Source organism: Amphimedon queenslandica, unplaced genomic scaffold (assembly GCF_000090795.2).
Source record: "Amphimedon queenslandica unplaced genomic scaffold, v1.1 AMPQUscaffold_12678, whole genome shotgun sequence".
In the NCBI taxonomy this organism is placed as follows: domain Eukaryota; kingdom Metazoa; phylum Porifera; class Demospongiae; order Haplosclerida; family Niphatidae; genus Amphimedon; species Amphimedon queenslandica.
This window is the reverse complement of record NW_003547086.1, coordinates 5,846-20,964: the sequence shown is the minus strand read 5'-3', so window position 1 is coordinate 20,964 and position 15,119 is coordinate 5,846. Positions and strand designations below refer to the sequence as shown.

The 15,119-nt window shown below is 31.2% G+C and overlaps 4 protein-coding genes and 1 long non-coding RNA gene across 5 annotated transcripts; 3 read left to right on the top strand and 2 right to left on the bottom strand.

Annotated features, from left to right (window-relative positions):
- Positions 1-398: 398 nt before the first annotated feature.
- Positions 399-5,303, top strand: LOC105314677 (uncharacterized). Its single transcript, XM_011408984.2, has 29 exons — positions 399-448; positions 495-770; positions 815-844; positions 889-1,146; positions 1,190-1,228; positions 1,271-1,935; positions 1,985-2,018; positions 2,067-2,155; positions 2,214-2,277; positions 2,317-2,363; positions 2,411-2,531; positions 2,583-2,660; positions 2,704-2,828; positions 3,076-3,181; positions 3,225-3,282; positions 3,326-3,518; positions 3,564-3,695; positions 3,740-3,772; positions 3,824-3,921; positions 3,963-4,032; positions 4,078-4,169; positions 4,221-4,277; positions 4,329-4,431; positions 4,577-4,672; positions 4,716-4,772; positions 4,820-4,909; positions 4,952-5,037; positions 5,091-5,130; positions 5,182-5,303. Exons 1-29 carry the CDS (start codon positions 406-408, stop codon positions 5,245-5,247), a joined length of 3,246 nt encoding a protein of 1,081 aa, XP_011407286.2. The 5' UTR covers positions 399-405; the 3' UTR covers positions 5,248-5,303.
- A 35-nt stretch (positions 5,304-5,338) lies between these two features.
- LOC100638315 (protein ECT2-like) lies at positions 5,339-8,370 on the bottom strand. Its single transcript, XM_020003373.1, has 9 exons — positions 8,350-8,370; positions 7,903-8,110; positions 7,526-7,607; positions 7,385-7,463; positions 7,210-7,338; positions 5,862-5,965; positions 5,652-5,732; positions 5,529-5,577; positions 5,339-5,368 (listed from the first exon to the last, which is right to left on the bottom strand). The coding sequence occupies exons 1-9, from the start codon at positions 8,368-8,370 to the stop codon at positions 5,354-5,356; spliced, it is 768 nt and encodes a 255-aa protein (XP_019858932.1). The 3' UTR covers positions 5,339-5,353.
- Positions 8,371-8,961: 591 nt separating this feature from the next.
- Positions 8,962-11,436, top strand: LOC109587132 (uncharacterized). The gene is made up of 11 exons (XM_020003372.1): positions 8,962-9,016; positions 9,059-9,343; positions 9,388-9,642; positions 9,689-9,730; positions 9,780-10,447; positions 10,485-10,631; positions 10,729-10,840; positions 10,885-10,940; positions 10,989-11,061; positions 11,122-11,208; positions 11,336-11,436. The coding sequence occupies exons 1-11, from the start codon at positions 8,962-8,964 to the stop codon at positions 11,434-11,436; spliced, it is 1,881 nt and encodes a 626-aa protein (XP_019858931.1).
- Positions 11,437-11,491: 55 nt separating this feature from the next.
- On the top strand, positions 11,492-14,480 carry LOC109587136 (deoxynucleoside triphosphate triphosphohydrolase SAMHD1-like). The gene is made up of 19 exons (XM_020003376.1): positions 11,492-11,558; positions 11,605-11,688; positions 11,789-11,814; positions 11,864-11,969; positions 12,023-12,080; positions 12,139-12,334; positions 12,378-12,518; positions 12,730-12,762; positions 12,809-12,906; positions 13,066-13,135; positions 13,187-13,278; positions 13,333-13,389; positions 13,437-13,536; positions 13,578-13,670; positions 13,720-13,779; positions 13,841-13,930; positions 13,980-14,062; positions 14,113-14,155; positions 14,205-14,480. Exons 1-19 carry the CDS (start codon positions 11,519-11,521, stop codon positions 14,316-14,318), a joined length of 1,584 nt encoding a protein of 527 aa, XP_019858935.1. The 5' UTR covers positions 11,492-11,518; the 3' UTR covers positions 14,319-14,480.
- Positions 14,481-14,691: 211 nt separating this feature from the next.
- Positions 14,692-15,113, bottom strand: LOC109587137 (uncharacterized). Its single transcript, XR_002187405.1, has 2 exons — positions 15,057-15,113; positions 14,692-14,987 (listed from the first exon to the last, which is right to left on the bottom strand). It is a non-coding gene; the product is annotated as an uncharacterized LOC109587137 (long non-coding RNA).
- Positions 15,114-15,119: the final 6 nt, after the last annotated feature.

The following is a 15,119-nucleotide window of genomic DNA, read 5'->3' as shown; positions in this document are numbered from 1 at the left end:
GTTAATTGTTAGTAGTAGTGATGTTATATTGAACTCAGCTTGCATCTATAGCTATGCCATTTCTTCTCAATTTCTATTTTATATCTAATTTCTCCCATTTTTTCTCTCCCTTTTTGTCTTCTATCACTGTCTTTTTTTCATGCATGCTGTTAATAATGTAATGGACATATGTACATGCATGTTGTGTCCTGGACCTGGAGAGTTTACTTTGCATTATCACATTCCCCTATCTATTAATGTAGTTATTTAGTAACTACTAGCAAGCAAAGCTGAAAATCTTGTTAGCTACTGTACACTGTATTGTATTGGGAATTTAATTGCCATAGCTACTAATTTCATGAATAATATTATTTTTTATCAAGTATATTAGTGTATACATATGACTCACAAAGCACTTGTTTTGAAATGGCATCTGCAGAGCATTCAAATATTTGCCAACAACTAAAGGGTATGTTGTTTTTTATTTCAGTACTGATAAGCAGTCAATTTTTTAGTTGGTGATCTAGTTAAAGTGCTTGATTTACTCAAATGTAATGACTATTCTGAGACCAATTATTTTAATCTTGGTCTGCGTCTTGGTCTATCAGTTAATACAATAAAAACCATTGAAGCTAATCACACAGATATTGGAAGGCGTCTCAGTGAGTGTCTTACTAAATGGTTAGAGAAAGCTGATGATGTACAGAAGACTAAAAGTGGTCCTACTGTCTATTCGTTGGTATCAGTATTGAGGGAAACAGAACAACATGCTGCAGCAGAAGGAATTGAAAGTATAAAATCTTTAAATATGGGTTCTATTTATGTTATTTATTAGAACAATATGCTGTAGCTGATGGAACTGAAAGTATGTTTAATAAAATTAGCATCATTTTTATGCTTTCTTTTTAGAGAACCCTGCTTGTAAAATTTTTGCTGGCTTTACTTCAAATCAATCTCTGTTGACTGCTTTACCTAAGATGGTTTTGTTGTTACAATCAGAAAAGCTAATAGAAGAAATAATGTGCATTAAAAAGGAAGAGAAAATTCTTTTAAATGAAATTTCAAAAGCTGTTTACATTGATTCTAAAAAGCTGGAGGTGTTTGCTACAATATTGCTTCAGTATTCAGCCACAATAGAAATAGGAAGCACTATCATGAGAGAATTTAGTAAATTATACGGCATTGATAATTTTATTTAATTAACCGATAGGAAAAGTTTTCTACTGTGATGAAAGTTGTACTGATCTTGGTAAGAGTGTCTAATAATTTTTAATTACTTTCATTCAAATAGCAAAAAAAGATGCACTCTCAAGCTCAGCCTCAAAATTTAAATCAATGCACATGAAGTTTTGTTCCACATTCAATAAAGTTGAATTAATCATAAAGGAATATCCTTCTTTGACACAAGACAAAATCAAGACTACATTGTTAAATTACAGTGAAGATTTGATGCCTCAGTTAGCTCAGTGCCAAAATATTCAAGCCATTTTGGAATTGGTTAGAAAATATTGTTCACTAAATGACATAGAAATGCTGAAGTTTTTTGTCATGGAGCTGAATATAGATGAAGCTAAGGTAGTTATTCAGGAATACAGTGATGTTATAGAGGAGTTTAGCAAAACTGAACTTAGTAAATGTCTGAATGAAAAGTTTTCTGATGCTACACCACTTCAATGTGAAAGGATTGCCATTGTCTTTGATCAAAAAACCGATGCTTGCACACTGGATAATGTCAGGATATTATCAGCTAATATATTTCACAAATTGTCATCACCACAAAATAGCAGAACCATCAAGTTATTTCTCATTAGTGATAGCAACAATTTCTTTACTATCACTTGTTCCTTCCCTTTGATTCTATCTGAGCAGTTAATTACAGCTGCTCTTAATAATATTGATGTATTGAAAGAAAACAAAGTGAAGAGATTAACCATTGGATACTGCACTGTGTATGAGGTAATATAGACTAGGCTATATATTTTATTGTTAATTTTGATTAAAACAGGCAACAGAAACAGTTGACACCCCTACTCTATCCTGTAATCCTAATAGTCTATTTTAATGTGATTTATATTATATTTATATAGATGAAAAGCAATTGCTATCACCTAGTAGTGGTTTATCAAAGCAATTGATGCTGTCATTGAGTATACAACTGATTAATTGTAAAGACGAGGTTGGTACTTTAAATGAAGATATATGAAGTGCAAGTTTATGCCATCTTTCTATTGCAGGAATTAAAAAATAAAATGCATGGTGTCGAAACAATGAAAAATGAAATTTCAAGGCAAAAGTCAGGTATGAAACATTACAAAAATATCTGATTGTTGTTATTAGATGAAACTGGGCAATTACTGCACCAAAAAGTAACAGAAAAAGAAACAGTTAGTTTAACTGCTTACATAATTTATTTCTAATTTTTATGTCACAGGATGATGAATCAAACCAAGCAAAAAATTTACTAATAACTGAATCCAGTCAATCCACACAAGAAGCTTTTGGTACTAGTTTTGAACCAACAGTAACTAAAGTGCATTTGGAACATAATAACGGTATGTACTAATATTGATGAATATAAAAGCAAGTCATTTTAACAATAACAGAGCAGCCACAGAAGACATCGGAATTATATCAAGAGAAAACATCACCAAAAGATGAAAAAATGAAAACAAAACTTCAAGGTTTGCTGGTTATTTTAATTACTGTTGGTTAATTTAATTGTAGAAATGGAAAAAAAATTGGTTGAAAAAGAAAATGAAACCAAAAAATTGCAGAAAGAGGTGTCATTATTGAGTTTGAAAGTGCAATCATTGAGTTCGAAAGTGCAGAAAAGTGACACTGAAAGACTAGTAAGTCAATTTTAACATTAAACTATGGTCTAGCTATTAAATTACCATATAGCTGGTTTATTTTGTGTGGAATTAATTTTGTGCAGGCTTGAATCCACTAAAACTAAATTTCATTAACATAATTATTAACAAAATTTTTTTAAATCACAAAATTAATTTTAAAAAATTAAACAATGAAAATTTGAGGCCACGAAATAAACCAGCTAATTCTATCGTGATGCTATGTATTACATTCATAAAATGTTAGGAATTTGAAGATAAAATTTATGGCTTCATTGAAATACACCATCCTTTATTGATAAAAATTGTGAGAACAGAACAGTATACAAGACTAAAGAATATTAAAAAATTGGGTAAACTTTATTTGAATAATTTAGATCTATTACATTTATGCAGGCTATATTTATCATAATATGTCAAAAGCAACATGTTCAAGATATGATCAAAGTATTGGGTAAGAAAGCAACCTGTTGAAAGTAAATTATTCCATAGTTCAGAATGTATTATTTTGCTGGAAAATTTGTGAAGACACTCAAGAAAAGACAACCTGAGCTGAATATTACTGATTCTGATGTTTTGTGTGTACAAATTGCTGCTCTTTGCTATAATTTGGGTCATGGCCCTTTCTCTCATATTTTTGAGGATTTTTTGAAGGATTCCGAAATCAGAGCTTCTAGATCTTATTGGAAAGTACTTCATCAATTTATTGTCTTCACTTATTTCAACAAAGTGTAGGGCTTACCTGCTAATGTTATGATGTTTGAACATATGATTGATGTTAACAACTTGCCATTTGATGAATATTTGAATGAACAAGATATCAAATTCATCAAAGAATTAATGACAGGAATAAATGGACCACAAGCTGTATGTCGCTATTTTTATTTTGTAAAAATTATTAATCTATTTAGGCACTACGTGAAGATAAGGTGTTCCTTTATGAGGTATGTAATTAATGATTATAATTTATTTCATTTATTAATTGTTATTTACAGATAGTGGTAAACAGAATGAGTGGTTTAGATGTAAACAGAATGGATTATACTATGAGAGATGCAGGTGTCTTGGGAAAGAGGATTTATTTCAAGTGGAGGTTAATTTAATTTTTTACAGGTGTAGTATTTAAGTTTTTAGAAAGTTTCTAAATAGAATATGTGTTAAAGTGTGTCCTGATGGAAAGAAACATATTTGTGCTAATGAAGATGTGAGTTCCACATCATTCATTACTGAGCAATAATGAATGTGATAGGATTTGGATACTTACAATGGATTTTTTGGTGATCGCCATACCCTTTTCAGAGAATTATACTTTGAACGCAAGAACAGAATTGTTGCTACAATGTATGATGACAATAGCATTAATGTTATTACTTAATACAATTGTTTCAATAGGGTCAACCGAATTTTGAAAAAATGTGGTGAAGCTAAATTTATCAGAGGGCCTGATGGGTAATGTATAATTATTAAATTAGGCAAATACTATTATTTTAATAAAAATAGTAAAAGGTTGTCACTTATTGATGCAATTAAAAAAATGGATACTTACAGTCGTCTTAACGATGGAATCCTGGATGTAATAAATGAAACAGTTGATGATTCAGAGGTATTAATACATGTGAAATAAACATTGTAGTTTGTGCTCACCATTAAATTAAATTTTAGTCAACCACACCAACAGCATTAATTCTGCAGTTTTAAATTTTGATTGTTGTATACATGATAATTGCCTGACTTATTGTATCATATAGGTAGAAAAATTGATAAAATTTCTGAGAAGTTCAAAGCTGTTCATACCAATTGGCTATGTTAAAAATTGTCAATTAGAGAGAGGTTCACAACAATTGGTACACAAATACATGTATAAGCTAAATACATAAGTTTTTATAGAAAGAAGAAATTGCAGAAAAGGTAGAAGGACTTGAAAAAGATGACATAATTGTTGATGTATGAATAATAAAATTTGATGCAATGTAATCAATGTGCATTAATAGACTGAAAAATCTGGTTACGAAGAAGCTAAAGATCAATTTATGTATTATGTGAGTTCTAATGGAACTGTACAAAAATGGATTATAGAATGGGTTAGTAAATAATCTACCATTCACCAAAATGATTTCTTGCAGCAATCTCCACCAGCTGGCACTTTCCCTGCTCGATGGGGTGTATTTTATACAAAACATGACAAAGAAATGGTTGCTAAAATAAAGAAGTTCGTTACACTGTTAAATGAAGCTTTTTATAATTAAATTCACATTTATGTAGTGGAATACAAAAGGTGGTTCAAGAGAATGGTGGAAATGTTGTAAGTCATACACATGAACACACACATAAATTAAATCTGTTACATCAATAGGATATATTTAAAAATGAAACTGATGTTGATCTTATTCCAGTAGAGGACCCAGGCTCTAGTGACTAAAAATTACTATGCTAATCAGAGTTTAGTTTATTAATAGTAAATTAATGAAAAGTAAACCATAAAATTAGTTTAGTTTAGCTTACAATGGTAAGCTACGTAGTATTCATTATCTCTGGAGTAACTAATCAATACATTTTACAAATAGAGGGAGTACAGATAAGAGAGAGGAGGGCAGAGGGGAGGAGGAAGGGAGAGAAAGGAGAGGGAATGAGAGAAAGTGAAAAAGAAGGAAAGAGAGGATATGTCACTCATAGTATTCTTACTAATACTATATTACTTACAAGATCAGTAAATGATTCATCCATTGTGTCTAACTGATCAACATTTTTACTAATAATAATATGTACCACAATAATATCATAATATGTCACTAGTCTCTCTCTATACAGTATATCTATAAGTACCTCAATGGTGTGAATGGTCTTCTATTGCAACGATTTGATATAGTTCTCTTCACTTTCCTTCTCATTCCTTTAATACTATCACTAATAATTAATAATCAAGAAATAATAGATTGATGTAATACATGTACACAAACACTTTCTTTTTCTCCCTCCCTCCCTCCCTCCCTCCCTCCCTCCCTCTCTCTCCCTCTCTCCCTCTCTCTCTCTTACGTGAATGCTCTTTTAATGGTTCCAGTATCAATGGGTCCAATGCTACCTCCAGTCTTTGGCATTGAGTGTAATATATCTGATGAGGTCTTCCATACAAACATATCCTGTAAACAACAACAAACAAAAATAATTAAAAATATAAAATATTGATAGTCAATGCCTTATGATACATACATATGTACATGTATAAATAAAATTTGAGTTGATTGAGCAGTTTTTGAGTTATGAGCATTATAGGAATAGATTACTGTATAGCTGAAAATTGGGGGGGGGGGTAAAATTTTGGAAGACGACTAAAGTTTTTATGATTTGCAAATTTTAATTTGGCAAATTTGTGTCCATGTGCCATTGAGCATGTACAATGTACATACATGTAATGGCTCAAAATGGCTGGTTTTAATTTTGGTGAATGGCTATCAAAATGCCAAATTTTCCAAAAAACCCCTGTACTATAGCCCGTGCTTTAATCTTAATAATGTCCCTACACTCACTGGAGATGGGGCACAGTTACTGTTACACATCATTTGAGATATTTTATTAATTAGTTCTGTTTTAATTGATGAGTCTCCGTTAATTTTAAAAGTTAATAATCTCTCCTGAGGATCATCAGACCAATGGACTAACAGACCAAAACTATTAACAACATCTAATAAAATAAATAAATAAATAAATGTACCTTCACTGAAATCAATTACTGATCTAATATTAGAATATGTGAGGAACTCCAAGTGTCTAAAAATAGTAACAAGAACAACAGTAATACATGTACATGTACGTACATTACATGTATATGTATATGTACATGCATGTATACTAAAAATACATGTACATGTACCTGTATGGTTTGTATGAGTCCTTCATAGCAACAAAAACCATGAGCACTTCTTATCTTAGCAATCTGTAGGAGAGAGGGAGGGAGGGACACTAATTAATAAAACCATCCAATAGTACAGGGTATTTTTTAGAATTTTAACATTTTCTTAAAATGGCCATAACTCGAAAAATTGAAGTCGGAATTAGCTGAAACTTTCTACACAGCATAAGGACATCAATATGTATCAGAAAATGTAATAAAAATTGGGGGTTATTTCGGAGTTATTTTTCAGAAAAAAGCATGGGCTATAGCCTTGGGTATTTTTCAGAATTTTGGCATTTTCTTAAAATGGCTGTAACTTGAAAAATTGAAATCGGAATCAGCTCAAACTTGCTACACAGCATAAGGACATCAATATGTATAAGAAAGTGTAATAAAAATTTGGGGTAATTTCGGAGCCATTTTTTGAAAAAACCATGGGCTATAGTACAGGTGAAATTAGCATATAAAAATGAGACACTTCCTCTATCTCACCTCAATGCTGTCAGAGAAGAGGAACAATGCTATAGACAATGGTTTATTAGTCTTTCCATTATTGCTAATATTTAACTCCAACACATCATGTCTTGAAATAAACCAACGATGAGATGAAAGGACAGTCGCCTAAAATGGGAGGGGTAAGTTATTAAAGACCACACCTACTAATTACCGGGACGTCCTCAATGTCACGTATAAGTTCAAACATGTGCATCTGCTTCTCTGTCTTCCTCTTGTCTTCATTTATGTGTCTAGAAGAATTAATAATAATAAATAAATAAAATACATGTACATGTAGTGATGTATAACTCACTCCATTACATTCTTAAGTTTTTCAACTGATTCCTCCAACTGCTTGTAATCAATGTGGCCAGTATCAGTACGCTTTAATAAATCTATAATAATAATAATAAATAATAAATAATAAACATGCATGTAGATGGACTGTACAGTGATCATTGTAATTGTTGAGAGATGAAATTTTGATGTATTGCTTCATTTTCGGTGATTGGCAGGTTTTAATATATATTCACATGTCCCATTGAACATGTACATGTACATATATAGTTCAAAATGATGGGCTTTAAATGGAAAAAGGCTATCAAAATGAGAGAACTATCTTACCCAACATCAGCTAAATTACAATGTACAGTACATGTAAATACTAGTATTTATATAATATACATGTACCTTGTAGTAATAATATGATCCTTGGTATTCTTTGTACTGGTGTTATCAGTAGTTCTGATAGTGTCTGGCGGCCACACTCTGGTTTGGACTCATTACACTTAAGGAAAGCATGAAACCTTGGGAACTGACGATCACAGGAACTGAGAGCCTCCTTAGTGACTTCAAAATAATTTATATATGGAGGATACACACGTAATAGCTCTTCAGACTATAGGGGGGAGAGTCATTGAGTTATAAATAAAAATATATTTACAATTTCAGAATATAATACTAAAGGCTATAGCTCATGGTTTTTTCCAAAAATGGCTCCGGAATCAACCTACATTTTTATTACATTTTCTGATACATATTAATGTACTTATGCTGTGTAGAAAGCTTGAGCTGATTCCGACCAAAAATTTTTGAGTTATGGCTACTTTTACAAATCAGCAAATTTCTATAAAATACCACTATTATGCCATAATCCATATAAGTGGAACTATTCTCTCTCTCTCTCTCTCTCCTTACTCCTCATACAACAACAATAACAATAACAGATACTGTACTGGTACAAATATTTGTGGTGTTAAATTTTTATGATTTTTGGAAAAATATTAATTTCATAGTGTTTTAATTTCACGTTTTCTTTTTAAAGTACTATAAGGTGTGGTCATACGAAGAATTTCATTGGATTAAAACTTCACACAACAAAATAATGAAAATTAATCCCACGTGATATTTTGTACCTATACAGTAGTATAAATAAATAATAATTATAGACTAACTTCTTAGAGTCAGGATCCAGTGAGCTGGTAATTCTCATCAGTCATAACTTGTATCAATGATTGTATCACTGATCCATCAGTTACTGCAGTACTACTGATAAATATATAGACACTAATAGTACATAAAATAGAATTATCAGTTTACAAAAGATGAGACTGCCTCAGATTTCACTCAGTTCCAACAAATAGTAAAAATAACTTTGCTTTTTAGCCCCTCCAGGGCCCCCCTACTTTTAATTAGTTCAGATCACGTGGGCGTTGTTTTGATGAGCCACACCCATGCTTCTTTGCAATCATGGGTACTATACTGTCTTCTCCTACTCAAGCAGAGCCTCCAAATCAATTGAAAAGTATTTAATCATTCATTTAATGTAAACCTAACTATTTAATAGTTACTGATCTTGCTGAAGTACTTGATTTACTCAGCAGACATGGTTACTCTGGAATCAGCTTTTATAATCTTGGTCTTTATCTTGGTCTATCCCCTGCTACACTGGATGTTATTACAAGGAATAGCAGAGATGACGTTTTAGTGTGTCTGCGTGAGTGTCTTAAAGCGTGGCTAAAAAAATCTGATGATGTAGTGAAGAAAGGTGGTCCAACAGTCTTTTCATTGGTATCAGCATTGAGAAAGCTAGAAGAGAATGTAGCAGCTGAAGGAATATTGGTCATGGAAAGTATGTTTAATATAAATGAGCATCGTTACTTAATTTATTTTTAGAGCATCCTGCTTGTAAAATTCTTGCTCATACCTCAAACCAATCTCTTGTGTCTGCATTACCTCAGATGGCTCCATTGTTGCATTCAGAGATGCATATAAATGAGACTGTGTGTGTTAAAAAGGAAGAGAATATGCTTTTGATTGAAATTGTGAAAGCTGTTTGCATTGATTCTAATAAGCTGAAGGTGTTTGCTGGAATATTACAGCAGTATTCAGCCACAATACAGATAGGAAACACTATCATGAGAGAATTCAGTAAAATTAGTTCCAGCATAATATCACTAATTTTATTTTCTTATAGGAAAAGTTTATTATTGTAGTGAAAGCAAACCAGATGACAATGGTAAGTAGATAAAGTCCATCATATTAACTCTTATTCAAACCATAAACAGCTAAACAAGATGAAATTTATCTTCCACCATTCATAACCTCAAAGTTTAAATCGATGCGAGTGAAGCTTTCTTTCACATTTGATAAAGCTGAATTGATCATAGAAGCATGTCCTCCTTCAACACTTGACAAAATAAAAAATGCATTGAGGTATTACAGTGAAGATTTAAAGCCTCAAGTAGCTCAGTGCCAAAGCATTCATGACATTTTAGATTTGGTTAGAAGAAATTGTTCACTAGATGACATAGAAATGCTGAAGGCTATTGTTAATGAGCTCAATATAGATGAGGCTAAGGTAGTCGTTCAGGAATATAGTGAGGCTATAGAAGAGTTTAGTAAAACTGAACTTAGTAAATGCCTGAATGAAAAGTTTTCATATGCTTCCCCACTTCAATGTGAAAGGATTACCATTGTCGTTGATCAAAATACCGACGACTGTACGTTGAATGATGTCAGGAGATTATCAGCTAATACCTTTCACAAATTATCACCACAAAATAGCAGACACATCAAGTTGAATGTCATTAGAGATGGTGATTCCTTTACAATCACTTGTTCCTTCCCTTTGATTTTATCTGAGCAGTTAATTACAGCTGCTCTTAATAATATTGATGTATTGAAAGAAAACAAAGTGAAGAGATTAACCATTGGATACTGCACTGTGTATGAGGTAAATAGACTATTTTATGAACTGATATTAATAACAGGTAAAGGACACCTCCAGTCCTGCTACAACAGAAATAGATGAATGCACCTCATCATTATCAACTAGTAGTGGTTTAATGAAACAATTGATGCTGTCATTGAGTGTACAACTGATTAATAGTACAGAGGAGGTTACTACTTTAAATGAGGTATGAATACATAATAAGCTCTTCTTATATATTCACATGAAGTAGCATGAATGAACAAACCATGATTTGCATCAATTCTTAATTTATTAATTTATAGGAAAGTATGACAATGAAGAAAGAAGCAGAGTCATTGAAGGAAACACAAGACACTAAACATAAGATGCTGACTGCCAGTATAGCAGAGAGTGAGAGGTTTAAAAAAATAGCAGGTATAATAAATAACTTTTGTAATAGTTTATTTGATTTTAATTAGCTGATACTAGTCAGTTACTAAAAGAAAAAATATCACTACTAACAGAACGTGAAGAAGTTAGCAAGAAATTTGGACTATTTTATTACTGATTATAATGGTAATAGGAGAATGAGAATTTGAAAGAAATAAAAGAAATTTTAGAAGAGCAGCTTGCTTTATTTCAATCAGAGAAAGACGGTATGCACATGCAAGTTTACATATAAAATAATAACATTATACTAAATTCAATTCACAAAGAAATCAAACAGTCAGAAAGTGGGTCAATTGTAGATCTAGGCACAATTGAAAAGCATGATAGAGCATCTCATCAGGAAGAGAATGAGGGTATGTATAATGGTATAATAGAGATAGTGACTCATTCATTAATAAAAATGAATGTTACAGTTAACTCAAAAAGTTAATAAAAGTTTCAATAATTCTGCTTTTATGTAAGATAATATTTATATTTTAGCAATACAATGGAGAATGGCATTTGAAATTGAAAGTTTAAAAGGAGAATTAAAACAAAAAAATGATAAAATCGATGAAGTACAAGGTCAGTCCATTGACTAGTTAAATTGATTAGGAATTATGATTAAACTTTATTATAGCTGAGAGTAAAAAAGAAATAGAATTATTGCAAGAAAAAATAACAATGAACTTACAACAAATTGAGAAAGAAAAAGCAATGCAAGGTAACTCTATAAAACTATAATATATCGTTTAATGTCATGATCACAGCTAACAGTAAACAAGAAATAGCTTCATTAAAAGAGGAAATAAAAGCACTGAATGAACAACTAATGAAAAATAAAAAACTGCAAGGTATATAAGTATCTAAAAATTTTATAAAAATACTAAAACTATGGAAAAGTACTGGGCATGCAATTTTATTTGTAACATTAACTTTAAAATTTTATTATAGCTTCTCCACAAGAGAAAAATCCACTTGTAAGCAAGTTATACTCATGTAAACTTGACATTATTCTCAATGATACAGATATTTCAAGATGACATTTATGGTGGCATAACTATTGACCATCCATTGATTAGAGAAATTGTACAAACACATCAATTTCAAAGACTGAAAGATATCAAAAAATTAGGTATTAGCTAATCATACATTAGAAATGAAATAAATCTTATGTTTATACAATAGGTTACACATACCAAAATATACCAAAAGCAAATTATTCAAGGATGGAACACAGTATTGGGTAAAAATTAAGAAATACCGAAATACCATTTTAGCTTGTATGTAACTTGATATTTCAGAATGTATTATCTTGCTGGAGAGTATGTTAAGCAACTTCAAAGGAGACAACCTGAGCTGAATATTACTGAGTCTGATGTTTTGTGTGTACAAATTGCTGCTCTTTGTTATAACCTGGGTCATGGGCCTTTCTCTCACACTTTTGATATGTTCTTAGATGCAATACATGAAAAAAATAAATCCGGCAAGCCTTGGAAGGTAAAGTATTATTAATCATTAGCTAAATTTATAATTTTAATAGAATGTTTCAGAAGCATCAGTTAAGATGTTTCACTATATGTTAGAAGATAATGAAGGTTTAATGGCTTCTTTTGAAAAACATTTTGATAATCCCAAAGAAGATATTGCATTCATTAAAGAGCTTATCCAAGGAACAGGATATGTAAGTTACTTATTTCAGTTTGCTTGAAAAATTTAAGGGTTGCACCACAAGAGGCACTGCAGGTATTCAGTATTAAAAATCACCAGAAATCATGATTATAAGCTGCTATAGCAGCATAACCTAACAAGCTGAGTATACAAAGCATAATACTTTCACATATAGTTTAAACTATCACCTCGGCATATTACTATTATAATAATTATATTTGTAGGAACAGCGTAAAGATAAAAAATTCCTACATAAGGTATGATGCAATTCAAATGTACAACCATAATTCAATGATACATCAGATTGTATATAATAAAAAGAGTGGGTTAGATGTGTGTATGATCGAAAGTACAGTGAGAGATGCTGCTGTATTGGGAATGAATGTCACTTTTCGATGGAAGTAAGATTATTGTAATTTAAATTAATTTCCCATGTATAAAAATACATGTACCTGGTATTTGGCAAATTTTTTGTGATGTGTCTGTCACTAACATGAGCACATTCAAAATGGCTATCAAACTGAAGCAAAATTATCTATTCTAATTATTTACAATTACAGGACATTTTTAAACCAAGTTCATGTCTTGAGGTGTGATGATGGTGAATCACATAAGTGTTTTTCAAAAGATGTCAGTACAATAATGAATAATTATAAATTATAAGAAACATAATATTTTTAGGATTTAGAGATATGCAATGATTTATTTAGAACTCGTCATAGTCTTCACAGGGACTTGTATTATGCACGCAAGAGCAGGATGGCTGCTATAATGTAAGCATCTGAATTGTATCTCATTACACTTCAATATTAACTAAATATTATCAGGATAAGAAGAATATTAGTCAAGTCAAATGAAATCCCAATAATCAAAGATAAATCCAGGTATGGGTTTTACTAAATTGTTATGCATCAGCTAGGGTACACTGTAGACGAGTGACTATATCTCAAGCTACAAAGAGCATGTCAGGTTATACTGAACTCACTGATAGTGCTCTTAATAATATCAAACTATTAGTTGATGATCCTGAAGTCAGTAACAACTATAAATTATCTTAAGTGATTTTGTACAGGTACAAGTATTGTTGAAGTGTTTGAACACCATGAAAGTTATTGGACAGATTGGTTATGTTACACCAACAGATGAATGGAATGAAGATAAAATAGTAAAATGATTTAATAAGAGATAATTACGTTTGATAATTGTATTTCTAGACACAGCACATTGTACAAAGCATTAGAAGTTGTGATATTAGTAATGAACTGATAATTGATGTAAGACAATACTTTATACTATAATACTTATACATAATTATAATTACAATTATACATGTAGCCTACAAAACATGGATATGAGAATTGGAATGCTCTCACCCAATACTATTACACTAGTGATGGAAGAACAGGACAATGGACTCATGAATGGGTCAGTTAAAAGTATCACTAAAATGACCAAATATACATTAATACTATAGGCACAACCACCACCATCTGCTGCTAAACAACTACGTATATTTCTTGTAAGTGGTGACAAAGACCTTATAAAGGAAGTACAAGGGTAAGTTATGATTTATTAATTACTTGTATTGTAATAACCAATTTTAATAGAGTACTACGAGAATTAATAAGAGATGAACAACTTATTCCAGGGGTATGAGTAACAATATTAATAGAAATATATAATAAAGTACACATTTCAGGATATCTATCCTGATGAAGAGAATTACAATTTGATGCCACAAGTCCCACCACTTAAAAAAGAAGAAGCAACAGAACTCAAAGAAGAAGTAGCAAGTGCATTAGCAACAGTTTAAAAATTTAGATCTACATATGATTAATAGTCTACACTGTAGTTATTGTAGTTAATGTATATGTACATGTAATGCTAAAGCTGACAGTAGTAGTTTGTACTATCATTATTATTGCTTTGTTTGGCATTAAAAACTAGTACAAGTAGCATTTGATATACTGACAAATTGTAATTGATGTCATTGTGATCTACCGTGCTTAGTAGTAATTGAACTAATGCTGTACATGTACATGTATACTACCTCAAGTAAGTATAAATTAAAACTTGACCCTTGGAGACAAAATGAGGCATTAGTTACGATGAAGAAAAAGATTTGTGAAGATCATACAGAAAGAAAAGACGCTGAGAGCAAAGGAATTGAATACTAGTACATCCAGTTACTGTAGTGTTAAATTGTTAACTTATTAATTGTAAAGCAATAGAGAGAAGACAAGATTACAATAATAACGTCACATCTCATTAGAAACAGAGAGAGAATTAAAAATATAATAATAATAATAATTAATGTGCACATGCAGTATCAGAGTGTACCAGTGGATCCTAATTTAGTGAGATCCATTGAACTAAATGAATGTCCATATCCTAATGCTTGTCTTTTAGTGGGAGGACCTCTCATTGGAGTAGGAGGAAAAGGAGCAGCTACTGATAGCGTAGAAGTATTGAGAGTAGAATCCTATGAGAGGAGAGAGAGGGAGGGAAGGTATGTCACTCATAGTATTCTTACTAATACTATATTACTTACAAGATCAGTAAATGATTCATCCATTGTGTCTAACTGATCAACATTTTTACTAATAATATAAAT

Excerpts from the sequence above, each read along its gene's own strand:
- LOC105314677 (XM_011408984.2), top strand. The coding sequence starts at position 406 with ATGGCATCTGCAGAGCATTCAAATATTTGCCAACAACTAAAGG. Across the intron at positions 1,936-1,984 it reads GATACTGCACTGTGTATGAG|GCAACAGAAACAGTTGACAC; the intron begins GTAATATAGACT and ends TGATTAAAACAG. Across the intron at positions 2,364-2,410 it reads AAGTAACAGAAAAAGAAACA|GATGATGAATCAAACCAAGC; the intron begins GTTAGTTTAACT and ends TTTATGTCACAG.
- LOC109587136 (XM_020003376.1), top strand. The coding sequence starts at position 11,519 with ATGAACTTACAACAAATTGAGAAAGAAAAAGCAATGCAAG. Across the intron at positions 12,907-13,065 it reads AATGTCACTTTTCGATGGAA|GACATTTTTAAACCAAGTTC; the intron begins GTAAGATTATTG and ends TTACAATTACAG. Across the intron at positions 13,931-13,979 it reads GACAATGGACTCATGAATGG|GCACAACCACCACCATCTGC; the intron begins GTCAGTTAAAAG and ends TTAATACTATAG.
- LOC100638315 (XM_020003373.1), bottom strand. The coding sequence starts at position 8,370 with ATGGATTATGGCATAATAGTG. Across the intron at positions 7,464-7,525 it reads AAACTTAAGAATGTAATGGA|ACACATAAATGAAGACAAGA; the intron begins GTGAGTTATACA and ends TAATTCTTCTAG. Across the intron at positions 7,339-7,384 it reads GTGACATTGAGGACGTCCCG|GCGACTGTCCTTTCATCTCA; the intron begins GTAATTAGTAGG and ends CTCCCATTTTAG.
- LOC109587132 (XM_020003372.1), top strand. The coding sequence starts at position 8,962 with ATGGGTACTATACTGTCTTCTCCTACTCAAGCAGAGCCTCCAAATCAA. Across the intron at positions 9,731-9,779 it reads AAGCAAACCAGATGACAATG|CTAAACAAGATGAAATTTAT; the intron begins GTAAGTAGATAA and ends AACCATAAACAG. Across the intron at positions 11,062-11,121 it reads ATTTCAATCAGAGAAAGACG|AAATCAAACAGTCAGAAAGT; the intron begins GTATGCACATGC and ends CAATTCACAAAG.